Source organism: Ambystoma mexicanum, chromosome 2p (assembly GCF_040938575.1).
Source record: "Ambystoma mexicanum isolate Mex_15411 chromosome 2p, UKY_AmexF1_1, whole genome shotgun sequence".
Taxonomy (NCBI): Eukaryota; Metazoa; Chordata; class Amphibia; order Caudata; family Ambystomatidae; genus Ambystoma; species Ambystoma mexicanum.
In genome coordinates this window covers 1,154,543,602-1,154,571,248 of record NC_090923.1, presented here as the reverse complement: position 1 = coordinate 1,154,571,248, position 27,647 = coordinate 1,154,543,602, and the positions used below count along the sequence as shown (strand labels likewise).

The 27,647-nt window shown below is 44.7% G+C and overlaps 1 protein-coding gene across 4 annotated transcripts in view; it reads right to left on the bottom strand.

Moving 5' to 3' along the window:
• Positions 1-27,647, bottom strand: part of CACNA1F (calcium voltage-gated channel subunit alpha1 F) — a 1,137,291-nt gene that overhangs the window by 958,510 nt on the left and 151,134 nt on the right. For all 4 annotated transcript variants that reach the window (XM_069645269.1, XM_069645268.1, XM_069645267.1 and 1 more), the window contains exons 4-5: positions 19,210-19,349; positions 14,944-15,086 (exon numbers count right to left, since the gene is read on the bottom strand). In XM_069645269.1, coding sequence (XP_069501370.1) covers positions 14,944-15,086; positions 19,210-19,349 — 283 coding nt within the window. The remainder of the gene's footprint in view (positions 1-14,943; positions 15,087-19,209; positions 19,350-27,647) is intronic.

The window sequence follows — 27,647 nt, the reverse complement described above, 5'->3', positions numbered from 1 at the left end:
ATAAAAATATAAAGTCTCTTTGAGAGAGAATAAATATAGTCCCAAACAACAAACAGCTCTGTCTTAATCTGGTTGTGATCCAAAATAAAAGAAAACATTTTTGAGATTACTTAGGTTGGAATATCTGGCACTAAACCACAGTTATTCTGGACACCCTGGTGTTTGTCTTCAAGCTGTTAGGTTTTGGGATTCCCAAAACCACTGCTCTTGACATTTAGGCAGGTCTGCCCACAGTCTGGCTAATCTATGTCGGACAGATTAAGGCCTTGTCCATTAGGGGTACCCTTGATCAGGGTTTAGACTGTGCCAGGATGGTCTTGGACCCCTTGACCACCTCCCATTTCTATGGTCTTTGCCTGGTGACTCTCTACCCTAGATGCTCCTAACGTAAACTCCCAAACTCCTGATTAGGTTTCACAATCTCGTACCTTTTCCTGCCTTTGAAATGTGCCCTCGGCCCACCTGGTCCACTGGAACCTCCCTGCTCTTTCTTACTAAAAGGGCTGCCTGTTCTCCTCCCACCTCCTCTGCTGATGTCACTGTAACTCCCCACTCCATCAAAATGTCCTTCCTCCTCCTATCCAGATGGTCTTGAGCCTATTCTTCCACATTCTCCTCCCTCCTTTACTCCAAATGGTCCTTCGCCACCAACCTCCATAACTCGCTCGCCCCACATTGTGCCACTGCCCTGTCAAGATTCTCTGTACTCTTTTTCTTCAACCTCCAACTCGCCCTGACAGATGTTACCACCTCCTCATCCAATCTCCTCAAATCCGCTCTCCCACCAACTACCTCCAACTCTCTCATAGAGATGATAAATCACACAGAGCACAGATCAGAATGAATAAGGACAAGATTTGTAAAAAGGATGCGGAAGCGGCAGGGAAGCAGAAGCATGTAGCGGGAAACTGAGCAAGAAGGACCAGCAAGAGAGGAGTAGCGAGAGATGGAGAGGGAGAGTCAGGCCAAAAGAGAAGGAACAGAAGTGCAAAGAGAAAAGGGGACAAAGCCAGAAATCGAAGCAGGAATAGAGGAGTGAAGAACCAAAAGCCAGGTGACTGCAGCAATCTTAAGGAATGCCAAAATGTTGCCAAGCCTTGATGGAAGTGTCCTTTTGCCCCGGAAGTCCCTGCACTACTTCCTGTGTGCTTTCTGATTCCACCCACCATATTTGCTCACTCACATTCTCTTAAAAGGTACTTTAATATGTCTTGACGTGATTTTCCATCAATGCAATCTCCAAGACCCAGTTATCTTTACCAGAAACCTCAACAGAGTCTCTGTTTCTATTGCCTAATTCACCTTGAGCCCTTGTACTTACCTAGTTTGTGAAATACAAGTCAGAAAATCCTCTGGTAAGCTTGTAAAGCTGTCTAGTACATTTGTAACTTCTTCATCGCTGGTGAGTTGCAACTTTGTGTAACTCCTGAATGTGACGATTCATGGGATCTCGTCACTTCTTGCTAGAGGGGAGCCCTTCCCTATGAGGCTAGGGTGGTGAGGCTACTACCCAATAGTCCCCCTAGAGTTGGTAAAATGTGGGAGGACCTCATAGGGAGAGACTCTCGTCATGGGGATAAGGACGCCCATCTAAACCCTTGTTCCCAGAAGCCATGAGCCTATTGACTCCTTCTTCCTCCAAACCAGAAACTACTACTGTATGTTTTGTGAAGTCTCTACTATTGCATCTGCAAGACCAGATAGGTCTGAGATGAAGAAAAACAAAAGAAACATACAGAGCAACAGTAGAAGGTATTATCCAAGAACAGGGACGAGGTGCCCACTAGGAGGCATGAAGATACCTTCAAAAGCCTGTATAACAAACATTGAGACTACACTGGGGCAGGCCGAGCAGTATAAAGTAAAGACAGAGGAAGCACTACACGTGTTCGGAAGCAGGAAGAGCAGCAAGGGGAGCTAAGGTCTGTCCTGCAGCACCCGGGAAATTCAAACTCATGCTGCCCGAAGCATCGATTGACAGTCTCTATAAAAGAGGCCAAAAGGAATTACCTGAGCCAGAGGGGTCCGGACTTGCTGCAGAAGCAGGAAATATTGAGTGGTGGCATGGCCTCTATGAGGTGGACCATGTGGTAAAAAAAAACACAGGAGAATGGCGCAGCAACAGCTCCACAGTGCCACACAGACAAGAGAGGAGGAAAGCAGGGAAATGTGGTCAACGCGTGCAGAAGCAACAGCGACCTGAGATCCCTGGAAGAGCCGGTAGCACTCTCAAGTGAAAATACAGGTAACGGGAGTTGTGGGCAAGCTAGGTGGGTTCAGAGAGCCCACAGAGTCAGGTATTCCTCAGGAGTGTTCGCCCTCATCACAGTAGTGAAACTCAAAGAACCACAAGTCAAGAATTCCTCTGGAGTGATCTGCCTCGTCAAAGTAGTGATATCCAAACAACTAAGGAACCAAAGAACTCAGGAGTGATCTCCCACATCACAGTAGTGGTACACAGAGCTTCAAGAGCCAAGTATTCCTCGGGAGTATTTTCCCTCAAGAGTGCCTCTCGGAGTGAGCTCCCTTGTCACAGTGGGAAACCAAGCTTATGTGAAAGATACCCAAAGAAGCAAGAGTTAATTATCAACTTCCGCCGGCAGGCGGAAACGCTGCCCATAGCTGAAGGCCTGAAAAAGGCCCTGCCCCCTCTCAGAAGTCCAGCATCCCCGAGGTGGAGAGGGCAGGAGCCCCAACCACACCACTCAGGAAGCCACTAAGCCATTTCTACAGCCACGCTGCATCTGCCACGACATCGCTACGACTCATCGAGATTCGCCATTGTGCCCAGCCTCAGGGTGAGGCGGCCCCAATCCGAGCCCCCTGACTGCCCTGCAAGGCTAGCTCTCTTCATTTTCACCTTTCTTGCACGTTTTGCCCCAGTGTGTGGAGCGGTGCCGACGCTCGCTACTTCCTGCCTGCCCCTAAAATGTCAGGCGCGATGCGGCTCCAAGACGAGGCTGTCTTCAGCCCGTTGCCTAGCAACACTAGGCCTTTTTAATTATCAAGTTTCGCCGGCAGGCGGAAACGCCGGCCATAGCAAAAGGCCTGCAAAAGGCCCTGCTTGCCCCTATTCGCCATGGGGCGCAACAGGGCCACCTTCCAGCATCTTAACACTAACTCTTGACCTGTATGCTATAAACGTGCCATAAGATGCTGCTACACCCTTCATTCAAGACTTTCCAGCACCAGTTTCGATATCTTCATCAAGCTATTTACAGTAAGTCAATGAACAAGAGCATCCCAACCGCTCATGCCACGCTGAACGAGGTATAGTTAGAGACTCAATGCCTGACTCCCATACCTAATATGGCCTAATTGCCCTTCTGCCTACTTGAAGTCCATAGAGGGTACTTGTATGCTGCTTCCTGCGCTACAGACTATCTATTTCTGCTGGTTTAAGCGCACCCCTGATACCTTCTATCTTATCCCTGTTCACGTTCCACGATCCGTCCCTCAGCAGAATAACTGTGATTAATGTGTATGCCACCTGACTGCCTTATTGCCATTTTCACACCTTTGCCCACTCATTATTCGACTCAATACACTTCATCAGTAGTGACCTACTGTTAATCCTTTGAATCTGCCTGCAACATATGCTAACGCCTGTCATAGTGGTGCCATACTGTATATTTCAATTCTGCTTGTAATGTAGGTTATCGCTTCACTGTAGGAGTGCCCTACTGTATGTACTTTTCGAACTTGGTTACAACGTATCCAACACTCCATTTTAGGCGTGCCTTACTGCTAATTCATCTGAACCTGTATGTAACGCGAGCCTTCATTCCCGCAGTGCCCTACTGTTATGACTATGACTCTGCCTGTAACCTGACCCTGCATATCATTATATTAGTGCATACTGCTAGTATTTGAACTTGCTTGATGCTACTGCCTACTGTTAGTATCTAAACCTACCCTATCTAAAATTCCACTATCGCAGTTCCATACCATTAGTACCTTGATTCTGCCTACCACGTGACCCAACTCATCTCAAAACACCCTGCCTAGTCTTGGCTACCTGAACAAGTGACTACAACCATATACGACACACTGCACAACCCACCAGGATACATCATAGCCTGAGTGCTACTTATGTCACCATTCCCAACTTAGGGCAATATGCATGCTACCGTGTTGAACCTAGTCTCATTAGGCACCTTATTTATGCTTGGTACAATGCCTAACTGCACTAGACTTCCCACCCCACTATCACCAGACTGCAACAATTGGTTGGATAGCAATTGCATATCCAACATAACAAGGCCATTGAGAGATATGCTCACCTCTTCCCATCCTAATAATACACCTCACCAACATCAGCTAAGTAAATTGAATCACTCTGAGGGACTTGTTCATCCCAATAGACCTTGTAACACAGCTTGTAGAAACTCCAGACTCCGATCCAAATTGTCCAAACTTTTTGAACCACCTGTTAGCTCTACAACTAATACAGACTTTAAGAGAAAAAGCCTTCAAAATGGTCAAACTACTTTCACCGACAAGCCCGTTCCTCTCAATATATCCTCCACTATGACACCTAACCCCTCGGCCAAAAAACGTCAACAGGCTAAACTTCAGACTACATCACAGGACGCTGGAGCTGCTACTCACACTTCTCCACCCCCTTTGTCAGACAGCCCCACTTCAGACCTTAAAGGGGCATTAATAAACACGAGATCCCTAACTGCGCATGCCACTGAGATAGCCGAAATCATTTTGGCAGAAAATAACGACTTTCCCCCCATCACCAAATCCTGGCTGCATGCTGCATCAGGTCCTGCCCTCATGTTAGCAGTACCCAATGACTACACCATCCTCAGAGCAGACAGATGTGAGGCACGAGGAGGCGGTGTAGCCCTCATTGCTAAATCTAATCTCTCCATGATATTAGCCCCTTCATAAGACTTTAAGTCATGTGAATCCCTCACAGTTAACTACCCACTGCTCATTCTCGAATTCTCACTATCCATCTTATTTACAGACCTCCAGGACCCAATCGGTTCATTTGAGGAGGACATCGCTACCATTCTCTCAGACAATTTAAAAAATCTGTCACAAGTATTACTGTTAGGCGATTTTAATTTGGGATTTAATTACCCTAAAGACCAACAAGCAACTACTGTTGCCAATATCCTCTCAGATCTCGGCTTCACTCAAATCACTCACATGATAAGGGAAGATCACTTGACTGGGTTGTGGACTACAATTGCAATGCCGTGATCACGGCCATAACCCGCAGGTCTGGTCAGACCATTACCTTGTAGCTTTTACATTAGCAACTAAAATGCCTTTTACCAAAAACATTTTATCCGCCCCTCCTTCGTTTACAAGGAACAAAAAGAACATTACGGTCGACAACCTCTTAGCCCTTATCTTACCTACCCTCAACTCACTCTCTGACAATATGGATCCTGATATGCTAGTGGACGAATATAACAAAATTATGACTGCTCCACTTGACACCATTGCCCCTCTAAAATTGAGACAAAGTAAACCTATTGGCCACCTCAATTCCTGGTTCACTCCCCACCTGAAAACCTTGAGATCGGAAAAAGACAATGCAAAGTCTCATGGATGCTCTCACCCTCCGCTGAAAACAGAACCAACCTCAAAAACATATCCTCACAATATAAGAAAGAAATTCTTTTAGCCAAATAAGAAACCTACAATAATAGAATTCTGAAAGCTAATTCGAGTATGAAGGAATTATTTGTAATTTTAAAAGAACTAGAAACTCCAATCCCAGCGCAAGACAACTGTGTGAAGGACAAAACATGGTGCTCTAATATTCAGCATGCACTATCCAATAAAGTCCTAAGCCTCCAGGACAAGATTGCAACAAAAAAAGCCTCACTGACTAATACGACACCACCTAGCAACACCCCTGTGCAAACTCATAAACCCCCACTCCGCTTCAGTTACTCTAAAATCTCTATACTTGAAGTGGAAAAAGTCATCCTTTCCCTTAAACTTTCAAATTGCCAGGGTGATCAATGCCCAGCCCAACTGATCAAGGATGCTACAAGAGATTTAGCTCCTTTCATATCGAAACTAATGGTTTATAGTGATAGCATCGAATGCAAAAGCATCGAATGCAAAAGCCTCGAAAAAAATGCATCAAAAAAATGCATTTTTGTTTAATTTTTTTAATGGGGGTGACCCCCAGAACCCGTTTTTTTACCCCTTAAAATCCATTTTAATTAAAAAAAACCTTTACCTACAAAAAAAATGCATTTTTTTCAAGACTTTTGATTTCAATGCTTTTGCGTTCGATGCAATGTATTTGATGCATTGTATTTGATGGAATCACTGGATACCAAACTAATAAATGCCTCATTCTCTTCGGGCACTATCCCTAGTAACCTTAAAGAGTCCTCGGTACTCCTCCTCCTTAAAAAACAGACTTTAGACCCAACTATACCAAGCAACTATAGTCCTATCACTCCAGTGCCATTTCTTCTTAAAATCCTAGACAAGGTAGCCTATCTCCAAATACAGAAGTATTTGGAGTTTAACCATCACCTTGGAACCCGCCAATCAGGATTTCGGACACAACACGGCACCAAAACAGCACTAATCGACCTCAAAGCCCAAATCGATGAGCTTAGGGACAAGGGAAAATCAGCCTTACTTCTTCTTCTTGACCTCTCGGCTGCATTTGACCTGGTGGACCCCAACGTCTTATGTAACCTCCTGGACTCACATTTCTCTAAGGAAGCAATAGTCTGGCTTCAATCTTTCCTAAGTAACAGGACTATGACGGTTTTCTCACCCACAGCAGCTGCACACCCCATCTCCATCACTTGCGGAGTGCCCCAAGGCTCCTGTGTCTCGCCCACTCTGTACAACATATTTACCAAGCCCCTTTTCGATGATCTGGACCATCTCGGTATCACCTACACTAATTATGCAGATGATACCCAGATTCTCTTACCACTTACTGGGGATTACGACAAGGATTTGGCTTTAGTAAACAGAGTCTACCTCATCATCCAGGCATGGATGGCTGCGCATGGTCTATGCCTGAATGATGATAAAACCGAGCTCATTATCCTGGGAACCACATCGTACCTCAAAAAACGTGCCCTTGAATATACCGCCTTCAACATCGATGGTAACCTTATCAAGGTTGCCAAAGATGTAAAAACCCTTGGCTTCTACCTCGATTCCACCCTCACTTTCACCAAACAAGTAAACTCCATGGCCTCCGCCACCGCATATACATGCAAATTAATCAGAGCTGGTAAACCATTCTTATCTAATAACAGTTGTCTTATCCTAGCCAGAGCTCAGATTCTGTCCAAACTGGACTACTGTAACTCCCTTTACATTGGTGCCAATAGGTATATTATCAGAAGAATACAGACGCTCCAAAATAATGCCATTGGAGCTGCTTTGGGTATAGCAACGAAAGAACACATCTCAGAGATTAGAAGACTGAATAACTGGCTCTCGACTAGCGATAGAATTGGGCTGAAAATTGCTTCACTGACCTACAAATGCCTGAATAACGCAGCACCTTGACACCTCACTGAGAGGTTCAAAACAAGATCATCTAGCAGGCCTACGAGATCAGCCAACTGTAACTATCTGTGCCAAGATTTAGACTCTTTGCGATCGGGGGCAGTAGTTTCCCAGTTAAAGCAGCGTAGCTTTGGAACTCCTTGCTTCCATCATTGAGAGCTGACCAAACATATGCAAGCTTTAGATATAATTGCACTGACTGGCTCAAAGTCAAAGCCCAATAGCGTATCTGCCTCCCAGCTTACCTGCACTGTAAATAGATTGCCTCGTCTAATTTGATCCTGCTGTATAAATGCTCTTTTTCTGTATTGTATTCCACCCAACACTGCCTATACATTATATATCCGTTTACCATGTTTTGTATCCATACATGCCTCCTGTAACCTAAGCTGAAAGTTTTCTTGTATCTCCTGCGCCCTGATACCCTCGGGTCTGGTGCGCATTACAAATAAGTAAACAAACAAACAAACAAGAATTGTCAGGGAGTGATCTCCCCAATAGTCAAGATATAAAAAGTCCTGACAAAGCTCCAGCAATTAGAAGAAGAGTTGATAAGGTCTTAACTCTTTTGTTCTCCAACCCTTGGGAGGATATAAAGACATTTCTAAAGACATGTCCAAAGGACTTTCAGGCAACAGTCTCCAGAACTCTTCCAGGTGGACCAGGATAAGGGAGTCATTCTACTGGTCTAAGCATATTGTAAGAGAATGTTGTTAAGTCAACCCAAGACAGGATTGTTTTACCAGGAGAAGGAAACCATTTTCATGGTGGCTGAGTTTAGAAGCTCACTCAACCCATTTCCTCTTGGTTTATGTGTTAGTAGTAGCAATAGAGTAGCTGGTTTGGATAGAGGATGGTATTTTGCTTTCTTTTGACTAACATCCCAATGAACAACCGAGTTATTCTGTGGTTAGGTAGAGAAAACCCCTCTAGAATTAATGAGTGACATGTTTTTTTCTTTATTTGAATAAAAGTCTATAGCCAAAATGATACCATCTTGTCAGCCTCCTTACTCCATCACGGCACATGCATCATTAGCTGAAGCGGGGGAATCGGCTTTGTTTATGTTCCTTTTCTCTGGCACAATGCATGTCAGTTTCCCTTTGATCACACTAAGGTTGTATCCATGGGGCATCCCCAGTATGGGCTAGTATGACTCATAATGGAATTTCTTTTCGTTTGCATCTGTCAGATCAGGTCAGATCACATTTATGTCAGATACAACAGTTCAATCTTTAAAACAGTACAGGAAACTTTTTAATCATTTATGTCCAATAATAAATACCTGCAAATCACATTTAAAACACTACAAAAAGCTGATGCATAATGCACAAAATAATAAAGCAAAAATTTGCCAATTTTTCTGTGACTACTTCTCCAAGTGATTTCTGTGTAGAACGGTAAGCCTGACAAAGGGTGCCAGCCTGTAGAGATTCTGCCTATTCGCTAGATTCAGAAGGAAGGCAAATGCCATTCTTTAATCTCTAAAGCCCATTAATCTAAGAATTGGGGCCAGCCACCGTCTTTTCAAGTCTCAATTTCTCAATATCGTGGACAAAATAGTAGAAAATACACGTCTCCCCATCAAACAAAGGGAACCATCTGAATGAAATTGGTCTGGTAATTTTACTACGTCTGTTTTGATATGCAGCATATCAAACCTTACATCTGTGCACTAGACTTGTGACCCGGTCAAGGTATTCCAGGCAGCCCTCACTATTTCTCACATTATGTTTTGAAAGTGAACCCACCCGGTAATGCCTTTCCCTCTTATGCACTGCCTGTTGGATTGTCTCTAGGGCGTTCAGCGAAATTGCTGTTGGGTCACAAAACCAGCAATCTCATCCTACCAGACAGAGTACCCTTCTTATGTCTACAAATACACACTATTTTATCCTATTTTGGAACAGAAGAGCACTTTAACAATTGCCCCACATAATGAAGGCTCTTTTTTGTATGCTAATGTTAATGTTAAAAGTTTTTACGCCACGCACAGGTGGCACTTGCGTGGTCTCTATGCGCTCTGGTAGATCTGAGAAAAAATAGGAGGGGAGAGGGTACGGTTAGTGGGAAGAGTGGTAAAAGAGCAAGGGAGTTGTGATGTGCTGTTGGCAGCTTCAGTTCAGATTAACCGTTTACTGGGCCTGGTGCGATATTCGGAGGCAGCCATCGTGTGGTGTTGTGCAAGGTTATGTGTGCTATATCTTGTTGTTGCAGTGTTGTGAAGTATGTGCGGTTTGCTGTGCTGGATGTGGCGAGCTCACATAGATGTGACAAATGGCTAACTAACACAGTTCACCTGGATGTGACAGATGGCTAAGCAACACAGTTCACATGGATGTGACAGATGGCTAAGCAACACAGTTTACCCAGGGATGTCAAATGACTCCAACTGACACAGTTCACCTGGATGTGACAGATGGCTGACCGACACAGTTTACCTAGATGTGTAAAATGGCTGACACAGTTCACCAAGATGTGACAAATGGATAACTAACACAGTTCACCTAGAAGTGACAAATGTCTAACTAACACAGTTCACCTGGATGTGACAGATGGCTAAGCAACACAGTTCACCTGGATGTTACAGATGGCTAAGCAACACATTTTACCAAGAAATGTTAACTGGCTCCAACTGACACAGTTCACCTGGATGTGACAGATGGCTGACCGACACAGTTTACCCAGATGTGACAAATGGCTAACTGACACATTTCACCTAGATGTGACAAACAGCTAACTCACACAGTCCACCTGAATGTGACAGATGGCTGACTGACACAGTTTAGCTAGTTGTGACAAATGGCTAACTGACACTGTTCACCTAGATGTGATGAATGGCTAACTAACAAAGTTCACCTGGATGTGACAGATGGCTGACAGACATAGTTTACCTAGATGTGACAAATGGCTAACTGACACAGTTCACCTCGATGTGACAAACAGCTAACTAACACAGTTCACCTAGATGTGACAAATGCCAACTTACACAGTTCACCTAGACGTGACAATGGCTAGCTAACACAGTTCACCTAGATGTGACAAATGGCTGATATTCGGGTTTCTGTCCAGATGTGATGCAAGCCAATATTCACATTTCTGTCTGGACTAGCGAGCGCAGTTAGAATTCAGTCCATCTAGATGTGAGATATTGCTAACTTTAATAGTTGTCCTGGATGTGAGACATGGCTATGCAGCACAGTTCACAACTCAGTGACTCTATATGGGGCAACAGTTGCTAAATAGAAATGGGTACAAGAAGGCAGCAAGCTCTTGGGTAGTGGGAAAGATAAGATATGAGAGAGGTGTGCAAGTTTAGTGGGGCACAGTGATTGCTCTGCCTCCTGTCTGCACCACACCTACATTATGCCACATCTTTACCCACACTTACATTATGCCACATCTTTACCCAGGTGCTTGCCCCACAGTACAGTGGCATGCTTGTTACCTCACTTATAGGAACCTCCCTATACGCATTAGCCGCTGACTTTGGGATACATAATAGAGATTTTTAAAACCCACTCTCTATCAAAGAAAAAACACCCACCCCCCCAGAAGACTCCAGATTCTGCAGCGGAGACTAACTGTGCAATTGATTTTTTTACCTATGTAGCTCAATAGTTGACCCTATTGATGCTCCCAAGGCCATGATGCAATGAGAATACAGACCTAGGGGATTGTTTGAGTCTGTTTCTTGCATTGTTGATATGGGGAGCCAAGTTTAGGCTGGATGAAAAACGAACCCCCAAGTAATCTTAGGTCTTCATTATCGCCAAGCGATTCATCGTTAGGATAAACTTCAGTTTTGGCTGCACCCTGCCTCACATTACCATTACTTTCAATTTGGCTGGCTTTACTGCTAAACCAAATTCGCCAAAAAAAGAAGAAAAGTTGTTCAACAATCTCCTGAGCCCCATCCCGGTCTGTGCCAGTAGGGTCATGTCATCTGCCAAATATCACAGTGCAACTGTTCTCCCCAAGATTTTTGGGACATCGCTTCTAGCTTTTAGGAGATATTCTCCATACCTTTCAAAAGAAGATAGTTAATAGACCAGCCAATACACATCCCTGGTGTAAGCCACGGGGCATGGGGAAAAGAGTTGCCTGCCAAGCCTTACATGCACACTGCTATCGCCATATAGTTAAATTAGTCTGTTAAAAAGCCAATGCCCTGATTAAAGAGAACTCTCCACAGTTTCATTCTGGGTACTGTGACGAATCCTTTGATGTGGGCACTTCTCCCCAAGGGGAAAGCACAATTCCCATGAGGCAGGGAGGTGGGCCGCTACCCGATAGCACTCAGCACGGGGGGTACTCAGCAGGTGGATCTCAGGGGAAGAGATGCCCCATTTAAAACTGCGACCAACTATCCATGGAGAACGCAGTATACTTCCCATCAATCCCCCTCACCTAACCCTCAATCCTGTGGGGCCCTAAAAGTGTCAGACCATTCCAGGAGGAACCGGGAAACTCGTAACAAGATGGAGGAACAGAGACGCTGGGAGTGCAGGGACCGAGACACTTGGCCAACAGCAGAGGCATCCCTGACAGATCTGCCGTGGTTGGACAAAAGAAGGAGGCAGAGATAAGGGCAGCCAGCCGACTTGGAGAACTGGCACACCACGGAGAGCTGGAAATGCAGAGCCCAAGAGCAGGGGAATGCCATGAGGCCATCATAGCCTCTGGAGAGACTGTGAGAAACCCACGTGGGGAGGAGAAGCCCACAGACAACCAGAGGGTGCTGGTAAGAACCCTGGAGAGGGGATGGTTGGTGGGAGCCCCGAAGGGCAGAAAAGTCACAAAGAAAGGGTCTGGGACCCACACCTAATAACAAACTGCTTCCAAAGACATCTTCATAGTCACAGTACTGGCAGGATAGTGAACCAGGTCTGCAGCATTAATATAAGAGATTTTTTAGAAGGTATTGGCTTTGGAGGTCTGGTCTATCAAGGCGGCATGTATAGGTTGAGCACAAATGGTGAGTTGTAGAACTTTAGGAAAGAACGTACTGTGAGTCGCGTCTTACTCAGTTGTGTTTTAAAAGCCAAAGAAACCACAAATGAAATTAGTTGCTTGAAAAGTACCCAGATAGAAGACAGCGCCAAATATAGGTTGCAAAAGCAAATGATTATTTTATTATGATAGATTTGCCCTTGTTGATGACACGTATTTCGGCTTTAATTTAAGCCTTTTTCAAATCAGGGCATTGTTACTGATTATTAATGCAATCTTAAATGTTGCCTGCCCCCATATTATTATCTTTGTTGATGCTCATCAATATTAGGGTTCGATCCCTTAGGTGGTCTCATTCAGCGTTCCCTCGCAAGCGTCTGTTGGTGGAGGGGGCGCGGAATGGCATCTGCCCAGACTATTTGTTGTTATGAGGTCGTCATCAGAAGAGAAACTCACGGGTCTAGACCCGCACCCTTTAATTAAGCGTAACCTAAGTCATCTTCACAATCACAGTACCTGGCAGGGCAGTGAACCAGGTTGGCTGTAAGACAAAGCAAAGGGATGGTAGGTATTCTATTGGCATTGTGAAAAGCCTAAAGAAAGGCCAGGGGAAGGGAGTCATTCCCCCTGGTGTTTGTGAACATTGTTAAAAGCCTAAGAAAGACCAGGGGAAGGGAGTCATTAGCCCTGATCTTTGTGAACTTTTAGAAAAGCCTAAATGAAGGGCCAGGGAAGGGAGTCATTCCCCCTGGTGCTTGTGAACACTGTGAGAAGCATGAGAAAGGCCAGTGGAAGGGAGTCATCCCCCCTTTTACTGTGAACATTGTGAGATGCCTGAGAAAGACCAAGGGAAGGGAGTCATTCCCTTGGCACTAAGATTTTGAGTTGGTGCTTTGCTTTATTTGTGAACTGAGGTATTTTCAAACTGGAACTTTGAGTGCTGCCTTTGAAAGGAACTGCAACCTGGGAAGGGAGTCATTCCCTCAGGAAATAGTCTCTTCAGACTACTGGAATGGTGGTCCGCTCTACAGAAGAAGGGAGCCATTGTTCTGCATTAAGAAGACTCACCAACCTTTTAGTTTAGTTGGAAGTGTAAGGGAAGGAGACAGGTTTTGACACAGGACAGTGGACTTTGGTTATGGACATGCTGACATATCCTTAGTCTTAAATTGAGGCTGGGAAACCCCTCTTGGAAATAAGGCCAGGTATGGGTGTTCCTTTATTTATCAAACAACAAAAGTCTTTAACAACAATCATGCCACCTGTGTGTCAGTCTCTTCTTTCCACACCCTTACAGTACCAAGACAAATACAGTGTGCTAAACACATGTCGCCAATATTTCTCCCTTTTCGGAATTCTAACAGGCAGGAGAACGATAATACAATTAGTCACCACTCATGTATGCAGCAGTGATGCAATACTCTTGTGTAGATCTTATTGTGTGAACACAGAAGAAAAATGCAGTGGTAGCAATTTCGCCCTTCTCGACATTACTGGGATTTCACACGTTGCAGGGACAAAACTGAACACATTCAGTAAAACCGCACTAATAATAATTCTTGTTTCGCCAGATCTGGGGGAATATGAGCCAGGCCGGGAACTTTGCCACACTTGATCTCAATGATTGTCCTCTTTATTTCATTTCTTGTAAATGAGACTACATCATCCTTTTCCAGATCAAGGGTGCTAAACCCAATGTCTGCGACTCTTTCTTCACATATATGACCTGCCCTTTTAAAGGTCTGCAAAATCATTATACCATGATATCCCACACTTAACACTCTTTAAGGCGTTAGAGGCTCCGTCCACTCTGGCTATTACAGACCAAAATTGCCTTTGGCCTTTTTTCCAAGGCTGACTTTTTAGAAATTACCATATTCTCCTATTAAGAATGCTCTTTTTGGTTGTCCTGAAAGGTCTTATATCACTTTCTTGGTGTTGAATAAGAAAACATGCATTACAACTCCCTGGTGTCTCTGGAGGGTTGCAAGCTTCTTGATAGAGGGAAAGCGCCATTTCCTATGCTGAGGGTTTGGAACTGTCTACAGAGCTGGAATGGCTCTCTGATAAGGTCAACTTAATGGGAATTGGCATCTTTAAAGGTTCTTGACTCTCCCTGTTTCCCCTGTTAGCCACATATGTCTGTTGGTCTGGGTGTGAGTGCTCCTGAATGTCCCAATGGTAGTCACAGGGTTCTTTAGGAGTGGAGGGGATGTGAGTTCTCCTGTGTCTGCCCATTTTATAGGTATGGTTGTCTGTAAAAATGGGATTGGTGTAAGTGCTCACTCATGTGACTGGCCCCTGCCTCAGTGCAGGGACCAAGTTGTGGCTGTCTGGGGATTCCCCCATATATCTCCTTTAGATCCTGCATCCACTAGCTTGATGCAGCTGCCGGTCCCTTTAACCAACGTACTGTCGGTCCCCCAGTGGAATTTGTCACAACAGTTAAATAGTTAAATAACTTACTTGGCACTCCAGAAACAAGTCTTAGGGGTCGCAGGACACGAAATGCTCGCAGAGCCTTCACATCAAACCCCCCAGGTTTCCCACTCATGTGATGTGCATCCCCTTGCTTGTGGGAAAACTGCTCCAGGATCACACTGAACAACCTGGAAACACAGAAAGAAGTGACTAAAAAACCAAGGAACCTACAGCGATACTGGAACACACATTGAAACGAACAGAGAGCCTGAAAACATGTTGTCACAAGTGAATGACATGAAGGTAGAGGGAAAGATGGAAAAGACCTAGACACACAAAGAGAAACAAATGACTTGTGTGAGAACATAGAGAGAAACAAGATGAAGACCTGTAAACACAAAATAAACAAAAGACAAATATAAAGCCAAAGGGAACTAAAAGTATCAAACATGAAGAGAGAGAAAATGAGAGACAGAGTGACAGCGAGACAAAGAGAAACCAATAGAAATGGTGAATCTAGGGATCACGGGATCTCGTCACATCTCCCCAGGGGGGAGCCCTTCCATGTCAGGCTAGAGAGGTGAGGCTGCTACCCAGTAGTCACCCTATGGGTGGTGCAAAGCAGGACCTCACAGTGAGAGACTCTCCTCCTGGGGATAAGGACTCCCGTTCCATGAAGGAACCCCTTAACTCCTTTTCCCTTGGGACCAAGTCCCTGTCTGAAATCCCGGATAACACTGTCTGTTATGGTAATATCTCTTCCATCTCTGACTCACAAATTAATACGACCCAGACGAAGAAGAGCCAAAGAAACCAGTTGGCCCCAAGGAGGTATAAAGATTATCTGAACAACAGTAAAGAAGGACTTTCACTTTACGCTGGGGAGAACCAACCACAGGGAATAAAGTGCGAGAAAGTACTGCAAAAGAGGGAGAGATCAGATGGCATGAAGCCAGAGTAGCCCGGGAGATTCAAATCTGGGAACACAAAGCTGCAAGATCGCTGATCCCCAGTGGTGGGGACATCCAAGGACGGTCAGCAGAGCACTGTGTTGGAAGCCAGGCTCCTGACCAGTAGAAGAGTGAGAGGGAAGCCAGCAGTAGTGCAACCTCAGGGAGGTGGACCATGTGGTTCTGCAACTGCGCCGGAGTCGTGTGGCCCAAGACTCTGCGGAGGTGCAAGGACGAAGCGGTGAGTGGAGTGAAGGAAGCAGGACGCCCATCACCCCATAAAAAACCAGTGATGCAGTTCCAACACACAAAAGGTAGCAGAAGTATCGGGAGACACAGTAGGGGCTTGGGGCAGACCAAGAGTCAAGAGAGCATTGGAAGTAATCTCCCTCAGCACAGTAGTGACACCCTGAGAAATAAGTGTCAAGCAAGCCTCAGGAGTAATCACACTTGTCACAGTGGTGACACGAAGAGAATCAAGAATCAAGCAAGCCTCAGGAGTTATCGCCCTAAGCACAGTAGTAAAACCCAAATAATCAAGAGTCAAGAGCCTCAGGAGTGATCTCCCTCATCATAGTAGTGATACCCAAAGTACCAAAAGTCAAGCAAGCCTTGGAATTTATCTCCCTCGTCACAGTAGTGATACCCAGAGAATCAAGAGTCAAGCGACACTGAGGAGTAATCTCACTTGTCACAGTAGTAATAGCCAGAGCAGCAAGAGTCAAGAGAGTTTCAGGAGTGATCTCCCTCATCACAGTAGTGATACCCAGAGAACCAAGATTCAAGAGAGCCTAAGGAGTAATCTCTCTCGTCACAGTAGTGATACCCAGAGAACCAAGACTCAAGCGACCTACTGGAGTAATCTCCCTCGTCACAGTAGTAATAGCCAAAGCAGCAAGAGTCAAGAGAGCCTCAGGGGTAATCTCCCTCGTCCCAGTAGGGATATCTAAGGATTTAACAGTCATGAGTGCATCGGGAGGAATCTCCCTCGTCACAGTGACAATTCAAGTGAAAGTAAAGAGGACACTAGACAACAAGAGACGTCTGGAAGTAATCTTCATAATGTCATAAGACAGGGAAGATTTGCTGGAGTTGTAAAGCAAGATTTGAAGAGCCCTTGGGAAAAGATAAAGAGACAACCCTCAACGATATGCAAGGTAGGTCCGGAGAAGAGTCATTCTCCTGACCATGCTCTCTTTGTTGAATCAGAAGCTAGAGGAAAGGATTGTTGGAAAAGAGATAAGGACTGAGCCAGTTCACCAGGAGAAGGGAGTCATTCTTCTAGTACTATTTTCATTTGGATGCTGAACCATTTTGAACACTAGTGGTAGGGTTAGAGTAGGTTTTTGGACAGGGGAGTGGTATTTTTTGTTTGGACAAACACATCCTGACGACGAGCACCCGAGTTGATATTTGTTTAAGTAGGGTTAATCCTTTATAGATAGAGAGAGGCAGGTTCTTTTCTATATTTCTAAATAAAACTTGGTGATATATGCCACCCCTTTGTCCGACTCCTTACTCCACCACGGCACATGAAACAAGCAAATAACCAAAATACATGAAGAAAATAAGTGAAGAATGTAGAAGAATACAGAGAAACAAACATTAAGAACCTGAAAAAGCAACCAGAAACAACTGAAGACCCTAGAAACAGTGAAACATATTTGAAGAACCTCAAAAAAAGAATGTAACAATGAAGAATCTGTAACCAAACTAAACAAAATGGTACCAATGAGAAAACGAAGTGACACGTGTGTAAACACACAGATACCAACAAACAGACCCAGAAGGTTTGGGAGCAATAAGATATTTGAAGCTCAATGAGAAATAACAAAATGACCTGGAGGAACAGAGATTACCAAGGAAGAACGTAGAAACAGATAGAGAAGCAAGCAACAAACCAGAAAACACAAAAATAAAATGCAAGGCGAATAGCTAAAACATTTTATGACAACAAAAGAAACAATAAACTAGCTTGGAAAGAGACAGTCAAATATCTGATCATGGACATTTACACATAGCAACATCAACACAATATAACACTTGTAAGGGAGCAACTGTATACGATGAAATTATAGACAAAACAGGTACATTATTGCACAACTCAAAAGCTGGACTCAGAAAGAGGATCAATTCAGTGTGACTGGTAAAGAAAAGAAGGAACAATTTGATGACAGAGAACATCACAAAGAAACAATCTGGAGACTAAGCAAGGAACACCCTGGACAGAGAAACCTTAACAGTGTAGTATTAGGCATGCAATCAATATGAACAACAAAATAAAGTTGGGGTTGTATATACTGCTATTTTTAAAATATCAATTCATTTATATATTTAAGGTTGTGCGCAAGAGGGACAAAATGCAAAAAACACTAACTCAGACAAAATGGAGTAGAGACAGAACTTACTAGAGCCAGCTAAGGGAACAAAGTGGAGACAGGGTCAGAAACAAAAGAACAACTTGGAGACAAAGCGAGACGTTCCAAGTAGACAGGTTAAAACCAAAAATGAAAACAGGAGAAGAATACATAAAAAACGTGAAGATATAAACAAAGATATTAACAACCTAGCGTCATAGAGAGTACAATGGACTAATCTTGGGACAGAGAAGGTGGACAAAACAACAATCTTGAGCCAAGGAAACATTAAGACACAGAGATGGACAAAGGAACACCCCAGAAACAAGATGGGGGAACAACACAGATACAAAAGATACAAAGAAATAAGGAACTTTAAAACAGAAACATGGAGGTCAATAACCGAATAACACAGAGGACACAGAGAGTGCAAACTCAAGACAGAGATAAACAAAGGAACAACACAAATACAAACAGCATGGAGGCAGGCAGGGGAATACTGGAACAATCCAGTTAAAGTAAGACTAATAAGGGAACAACTCAGCGACAAACTGGGGAAGAAAGGAACAAGGTGGCACAGATCTGAACAACTTTAAGAATGGAACCTCATTGAGACAGTGAAAGGAATAGTTTAAAGGTGGGGGGAGGAACAAACTGGAGAGAGAAGATGGATCCAAGCAAATAACTTGAAAACACAGAGAGAACTGGCAATCAGACAATGTGACACATAACTTAAAGACAGGGAGGAACAGGCATAGACAGAACTTTGTGTTGGCAGCCAAATGTTTTACGCTGATGCAACCCTGTTACTGGCAGGGCATAGAGGCAGGGGAAGGAACAACCTGGTGACAGCAAGAGGAACAACATGGAGACAGGGAGTAGAATAATCTGGAGATAGTGTTAAAAGCAGGACAGAAATTAACACAGATACAGTGCTGATGCCACTGCTTTATGCTAGAAAGAAGGGAGAAAATGTGACAGCAGCCAGCTACCACAGTGCTCACCCTATGACAACAATTACAAAGTCCAGTAGATTCCAACCATTACGGATGTAGGCGCTGGGGTGCATGACCAGTCCATAGGCCATGATCTTCAGGAAGGTCTCCACAGTGAAAATGATGAGGAATATGTACTCCACTTGTTCCTAGTCACCAGAACAAGAACAGATATGCAACAAACCACAACCAGGCCAAACCAAGAACCCCATAACTGAGTCAACATTCTGAGCAACATGTTAGAAAGCTGGGAACAGACTGGAAAGCACGTAACCAATGGCAGCACATACTGAGAAACATGCAGCATATGAATCACATCACAAGAAGAGAAACACACAACAAACCACAGCTTCTGAATCATAGCCAAGACAGCAGAGCCAACATCATTTCACATACCAAACACACAATTGTGCAATATGTCATGGCGCTAACTACAGCCCTCAACCAATAGCAGACTAGACTAAGAATTACATTGGTAATTACAGCATATATTGAGATCTGTGCAGGTTACAGTATTAAAGCATAGACAGAACTACAGCGCCCCTTTTTCCTGGGTGTCACTTAAGAACACAGTATGGTGCAGCACCTGGAGGTAACAGAGCGACACCAGTATCCACACGGGTACACCACCTGAGGCATTTCCCATCAGTAACTGAATGCAGTGAGAAAGGTGCCACCACCTGTGTGATATGGCACAACCTCAGGACTCTGTCACACAAAGTAGTGGAACACTACAAAGGCAGCACATATGTATTTCTAATGCGCGCCAGACCCGGGGGTATATAAATGTATACACTGTAAAATGCCTGTTCTCTTTTCCTTTATGTAAATGTGAAGACTTGGAAGTGTAAAACATAGTAACAACGTGCACTAAAAACAGAACGTATTTTCTCAGGTGCTCAGAGCCTTCATGCAACACCCTAACCAAACTCCAAAACCCAAATGGCTCTTTGGATGTGTCTTTGGACCTCATGTCTCACAGTATCACTGTTCCAAGTCTTGGATTGAGCTAATGGAGGAAAAATAAGTTTCAGGCTTCTAGATGGGAAAGTAAAAACATGTACAGCTGCAGTGAAAAAAGCTCAGGCCAGGCCCTAAAAATTGGGAGTGCTTAAATACCTTCAAGATTCAGCAACATTAACAGGGATGCCCCAAGGGGGTCGTCGTCCAATCAGCATCCGTTTTAGGCCCTTCAAAGCACTTTGTGGCTCGGAGAGACAGTCGGACACAGGTGTAGATTATTCGCTCTACTGGTGGGGATTATTTGCCCTTCCCTCCTCGATCAGGTATCTCCACACTAAGGGCCCAGACCACGCAACTCTATGCTGCCTCTCGTTACTGCTCTTTCCATACCAGCTTTATGACCAGCTGCCTTCCCCTGGACCTCACTCTTGCTTTTCTCAGCAGGAAATTCCATGCAACAGGGACCTGACAAATGGCTGGCAGGGCATCATGGCAGCTGCTGGGCTTCTGGGAAGAGGTACTCAGCACAGCAGCACTCTATTCAAGAAAATCAGAAGCAGCCAGGAAAGCAAGCTACAAGTTCCCCTTATCCCCTCTGTCAAGCTGGCATGGGCATGTTCTCCTCTGTCCTAGATCCATGGGGGTTACCTTGTCTAGACCCTTGCACCCCGTTGGAGCAATATTCCAAGTAGCACATAGCCAGGAAATGTATCACCCAACAATGGAGCCCATGTATCACGATCCCTCATGACCTTGCTTCAAATCTCCATCACAGTGGAAGTGCACACAAAATAGAAAGCCATTACTATATTTTACTATAATAATTCAGTATTGATTTATACTGTATTGAGTATTGAGGTCTGTTCATCTGTATCAGGGCTCTGTGCCAATCTTTACTGGGAGCACTGAGCAGTTTATTTTACTGCATTTCTGAAATTCGGGCATGAACTTAGCCACACTAAAATTGTACTATTCAACACCCAGAGATCGCCTGAAAAAAACTATCCACTCCCCCTTCTCTTTTCCACACCCTCACACCTCTCAGGTACTACGCACATCCAGAGGGCTAGTGAAACAACACACCAAAAACCTGCATACCCCTTTCTAATCATACTATAAACCCAATACCTGCAGACAACAAACAACTCAGTCACTGGACACCACCCTTACAGACACAACAAGTCCAGTGCACATAACAAAGCAAGCACATCTAAAAAGCTCACATGCACGATGCCAGTTTCTCCTGGTTCTGCACGCATCATCAAATGAGCACAAACTCTATCCTATCCCTCACTAACCAACCCTACCCACCTTTCTTACAGAGCCATGTAGCCATGTGAGCACCTGGAGACCATGCAAATGGCATCAGTGCGTGGTATAAATCAACATAACATAACATGAACTTTATGTCTAAATGGAGTTACACACTCCCCCTTTAAAATATGACCATCCCACCTTCCATGGAAATAGGCTTCTGGGTGAGGTGTTACATTGTTGTCAGCGTCCCACACCTTTCTGATATTACGAGAATCAATGTACATAAAGATAACTTTGGGGGCACCTTCAAGCTTATTGTCTTTTGTAATGCATGAGTCTGTACAAGAGCTGACCAGAACACCCCACTCAGAAACACACTGCAAGCTGCACCTCTAAAGCAGATCTATCGAGTGGTATAGGGAGCATTTGGGAGGCCTCAGGAAACTCTCACCTGTTGGGCTCATAAGTGCCTGGCTCATCCTGTATCTCAATTGTGTGAGGCTCACCTAGGTTTGCCAAGAGGAACATTCTCTAGGATTGTAGGGAGACCTTCGGCAAACTTTTCAAGCATATAGAAAATCTCACTTATGATTGATGTTCATTTTCATCTTTGCTAGACCGACAGTCTGTGTCAGATTCTTTGTTCATAAGCTTATTGACGTCTTCTTTGCTGTCGGTTGGTTTGTTTTGTAACTCTGAACCAGAGTCTCTTTTTGTTCCTGAAGTCTCTGAGTTGGAGGCCATCATGGACTTTCTACTTCCGTATTGCCAAATTAAGTTATCTGAATACCTTCCGCATTTGGCAACAGTTTTGCAGTTTCTTGGCTTTCCCTCTTCCCAGATTCATTACACCTGGACGTTCAGCAATTTATGTTCAATGATGTTTGATGTATCTTTCTTACTCCCATTTGTGACCTACCTTGTTCTGACCTAATTTTCCCAAACTTTGGATCAGAACACTGTCTCAAAGCTGGAGAGTTTGAAATTTCACTTTTTAATCATTACTCTTTTTGTTTTTGGTGGCATTTTTCTCAACAGCTGCTCGGTCAGCTGCACAGTTTGTGCTGCAGAATTGACCTGTTTCTTCAGAGGCACCAGAGAATCCATGGGCGAGAACATTTGGCAGTGGGACACCTCTCCCTTTCCGCACCTCAATGAGGGTGCTGAATGGGAAAGGTGTATCACTGGCAAGACACTGAGAGTGCTGAGCAGAGTGTTCCTGATCAGCACCCTCATTGTCCTGACAGCAGGAAATCTTTTTCCGTTCGGCACCTTCATTGTCAATAAAGGGTGTGGAACGGGAGAAGTGTCCCTCTGCCAGCACAATGTCCGCATGGGTTAACTGTGGCCCATTCATTTCTTCCCCAAATATTCTTATCTCTTTCATCAGCTCGTTTAGTGTGGGCGGATTTTCATGTTAAACTTTCAAATTAGGCTCCCACAACATCATCAGGGATGTTTTGCCCGCTCTTAGAATTTGCTGCAGGCAATTTGAGCTGATGTCTTATGGGGCACCTCCTGCTTTTAGATGCACTATTTGCAGCAACTGTTGTATCCAGCTGAAAAGTCCAAAAAGTGTCTCGCCTTGGTTTAGGCAACTGGTGTCGACTGGTGCCGAACCTGATTCTATGCTGCCAGTACCACCATCTAGCGTGTGTTAGGGAGAATTCTCTTTTAGGCTGAATTTCCTAACCTAGTGAGTCCCCCAGAAGCTTTGCTGGATTTCTGGAGTTTGATTTTTTATCCTGCCAAGAGTGAGTCTCTTTTCTTCACACTCTTTGACATGATTTGAGGGGTTCCTTTGACTGTTAATGTGTTTTATGAGGTATGGGGTCTTTTACTCCATAGGGTCTCATGTGTTTTTACTATGTGTGTTACACAGCACCCTCAGTGCAGTGACACAGGGGTGTCATAGTGACACCCCACCATAGACTCCATACCCTGGGACTGACTACTGTCTCCCAGGGCATGTGAAGTCACCATTGGCTTTACTAGTCCCAAATTATGAACAGAAACCAGTACAAACCATCATATTGTGGACATACTGGTCAGGGCAATTCGAATGCCCCGGGGTCTGTTAGTCGAGGGGGCACGTCTCCGTCCCCCCTGATCGAGTTTTGGCTGGTGGCAGTGGATACTACTTTTTATATTCGACCGCGAATATATCTCTATGGGATTTTCCCATTGTTCGAGGCTACCAACTTTAATTATTTAATTCTCATAGCCTCGAACATACCGCGATTTATTTATTTAATATTAATTCGCCGGTTGGTATTTTTTGCCAGGACTCGATTCTAAAATGGCGTTTGTGTTCTCTTCTGTGACTCCAACCCAAGTCGAGCCCTTTGTTCCACTTTTTGGCGGGCTTATCCACAGAAGCCACCAAGAGTGCTGCCACTCTGTCTGGGTACCACAGGGGGTATGAGAGGGGGTTTAGGCACCCTGGACTGAGTTACCTTGGTAACTCAAGTTGCACTCTTGTGTGATTGGCCCAAGTGGTGAGCCGGCCGGCTCACCACTTAGCATGTTTGATTGACAGCTAGGCTGAGTGAATGGGTTTGTGCTGCATAAAAGCAGGGCTTTTGGGACTGGAACTTCAGAAGTCGCCACAGGACCTGAGAATCCGACGAGGGCGTAGCTGAGCCGACCTGCTACGACGCCACCACCGGTGGAGCCCTGCGGAACTGACTCACCACTTCCCGACGACAGAAAAGATCTCCCGGCTGGAGAGTCTTCTTCCCCTGACTGGTGGGCACAACCAGTTTACCTTCTTTTTCTCGCATCCCAGGACGTCTTGTGGTCGAATTGCCCGTGCCAAGCACCCCGGCAACCGGATAGCCACTTACCACTGGACCGCGAATAAAAGGACGCTCCTTTTAACTGAGAACTCCGCGGCTGGTTTCTTCCCTGGCAGTGCAACGGACTCCTGTCTTCCTCCCCGACGAGATCCTCTCTTCCCCCGGACGAAGCACCGACTTGCATCCGCTGCTAGGAACAACTGCCCCCGCTGGAGTATTCTCACAACTTTAAGGTACCGTGTCCGCCAGGCCTCCCTTTCTAAAGATTGCTACAAGGTAATAATAATCCCTTAACCTTCTGGACTGGGCTGGTCGCCTTGACCATCTAACTGGTCCCTTTCTTTTGGTCCAACTCTTTCTGAACCTTTTCGAGACTTTTGTGCACTTTTCAACCGTGTGACCTTGGACACATTTTGTTCTGATCCTCTTAAACTGGATCCGGCTTTCTGAACTCTAACTTCACAGTTTGATTCTGCCTTCCTCTCTTGCTGTGTTCTTGTGAAAGTGTTGGGATCTGTTTCAATTTATACTCTGCCTTTCTTTCCCTTTTAAACCAAATTATTAGAGTGCCATCTACATTAAGCGCTCACCGCTGTCTGAAAATAAGTGGGGCTTTACTTAAGACTTGTTTAATATTCTTTTAAGGGAGTGTATATCTTTTAGTGACCGTGTTTTTGAACTGCTTAATATTAGTGCCTGTGTGTTTTATTAGATGTGGTTTTAAATAAATAATGATATCTCTTTTACACCAAGCTCTGGTCAGTGTTTGCTTGTTCTACTGTGTTATTTTGACCTACTGTGAATACTATGTATACTGCCTAACTCTTCTTGAGGGAAGTCTGACTGCTCAGCCACAGCTACCAAGTGAATCTGTGTGGTACAGACTGCTACCAAGTGGGTTTACTGCCAAACACCTGTAGTCTTAAATCTTTTGCAGTGGTCCCAGAGGGAACTGCACAGGTTTCTGCCTAACACTGGTGTACAGTGGTGGGATTTGTATTGAGTATACACTTTAGTGTGCTTTTTGAATACTTTAGGACAACTAAACCACAAAGCCTAGCACTAAAAAGCTGATTTTCTAACTATGTCTGCTATGGAGAGTTATACCCTAGAATCATTGTCTGCCAAAACTGCTGATTGCTTAAAAGTATTGTGTAGACATAAGAATCTCTCTGAGAAGGGCAAGAAAATGGAACTTATAGAAAGATTGTTAGAAAACCAAAGTCTGGGTGGTACAGAGGAATCTACCCCCCCAGCAAATGTAGAAAACAGTGATGGTATTGATCTGAATCAAAGCCTTGATAATGAGTCAGAAGAGGAAAGTGAACCTAATGAAGTTAGCCACTCTGAGCCTCTGTCTGCCTTACCTACTGTACCTACTGGGCCTATACCAAGTCCTACATGTAACCCTGTTTATTATGAACTTGAAAAAATGAAGCTTGAATTAGAGTACAAACGTTTTATTGCTCAATCTGAAAGAAACCAAGAGCTAGAGTTCAGAAGAATGAATGCCCAGGCTGAGCAGAAGCAAGCTGGGTTAAGACTCAGAGAAATAGAGCTTATTCATGAACTAGTAATGAAGAAGTTGTCTGTGGAAAATGCTTCTCTCTCCTCTGGTTCCTCTAGAAGTTCCAGTCCCAAAAGACCCCGGATGCCTAAGGAATTAGTGGGTATGTATGAACCTAAGTTGGATGTGTTGAATTGGTTGAAAATGTTTGAGTATAACATGGGCTCCAGGACATCACAGGGAATCAGTTACTTCCCTGGTTGTTCTCTAGGCTTCCCCCTGTTGCAACTGATGTGGTAATGGAGTTGGGGGAGGTGGATAAGAAGGATTATGAATGTGTGAAACTAGCTTTGATAGCTAGATTTGGGAAGACCCCTTCCCAGTACCTTAAGAGGTTTAGGACTCTCAAAAAGCATGATGGTACCCCTTGGGCTACCTGGGTGAGTGAAAGTTTGAAAAACTTAGAGGGATGGATTAAGGGTTACAGGGTTAACACTTATGAAGGAATGAAGAATCTTGTAATGTTGGAGTCAATTTATGATGCCTGCTCTCCTGAGCTCAGACAGCACTTGGCTGATTCAAAGGAATTGGATTCCAGGAAGTTAGCTAAGGCTGCTGACTTGTGGGTTGCCAACAGGGCCACTCACAAGGATTCTGGGGCTACTCAGAAAAAGGATGAGGGACAACAGCCAAGAAAGGACTCCAAAGAGAATTCTAATAATTCCAATTCCAAAGAAGGCCCCAAACAAAACCAAAAGGGTAAGCCACAAGGGAAACCAAATCAGGCTAGCGTACCTTCTGGTACCAAACCAGAAGGAGGTCAGAACAAGCCACCATTCCAGAAAGCATTTGGTAAATGCTTTGTTTGTGGCTCTACTGACCATGTGAAAGGAGATCCCAGATGTAAGGGTAAACCTTCAGGGGTCCAGCTTGTCTCCTTAGCCTTCCTTCCAGAGGAGGAAGTACAAATGGCAAGTGGAAACTCTATTGTTGGCTGATGAACCCATTGGAGTCTCAGCCAGTGTTTCTTTAGTGTCTCTGGGTTTGTGGGAACAACAGAACTTAGATGTCTATAATTCTATCCCAGATAATACTAAAGAGTATTATAAGGACAGTGTCCAGGTGAATGGTCAGGAGACTCCTGCCATTAGGGACACTGGGGCCAGCATAACTGTGGTGGACAAATCGTTTTTTCAGGCTGGGGATGTTGCTAAGGCACCCAAACGCCTCACCAAGTTAGCTGGAGGGCCTGTGCAGATGCTTCCCCAATTACAGATTCTCATCCAGTGTAATGACATGACTATGAAGATACCTGTCAGCATACAAAGTGAGGTGCCAGGAAGGGTTCTGTTGGGTAATGACTTGAAAACACTTGGAGTAGTGTCACATACCCCCAGACCTCCTAGTAAAAGGTTACAGGAGCTCACCAGACCTGCAAGGGAGAGAACCATGAGAGGTGCTCCCAAGGAGATGATGAAGAAAGAGATCACTCCTGCTCCACTGGAGATGTCAGCTGCTGTCTCTAAGAAACTAGAAGAAACAGGGAAACCTAAAACTTCTAAAAAGAACCTCACAGCCAGCACTCCAGTGCAGCCAACAAAGACTTCCCTTAGGTTGTCCAAAGTTACACCAGTAACTCCCCCTCCAGCTGAGGCTGAGAGGGAGGTACAACCCTGTGTGGTTGAACTAGACTCTGAAGAAGAGCTAGTGGAAGGCCAGGAACTCATTGGAGATCTGGATCCTGTTGACCATCGTGAGCTGCAGTCTTTACTGGCAGAAGGTGGACCCAACAGGGCAGACTTCAGTAAGGGACAGAGAGAATGTCCAACTCTGGAAGGTCTTCGCCACCAGGCAGATGCTCAGGTTGAAGGGCAAGAGCCTTGGAAATATAGGTTACACTGGGAAGATGGCCTCTTCTACAG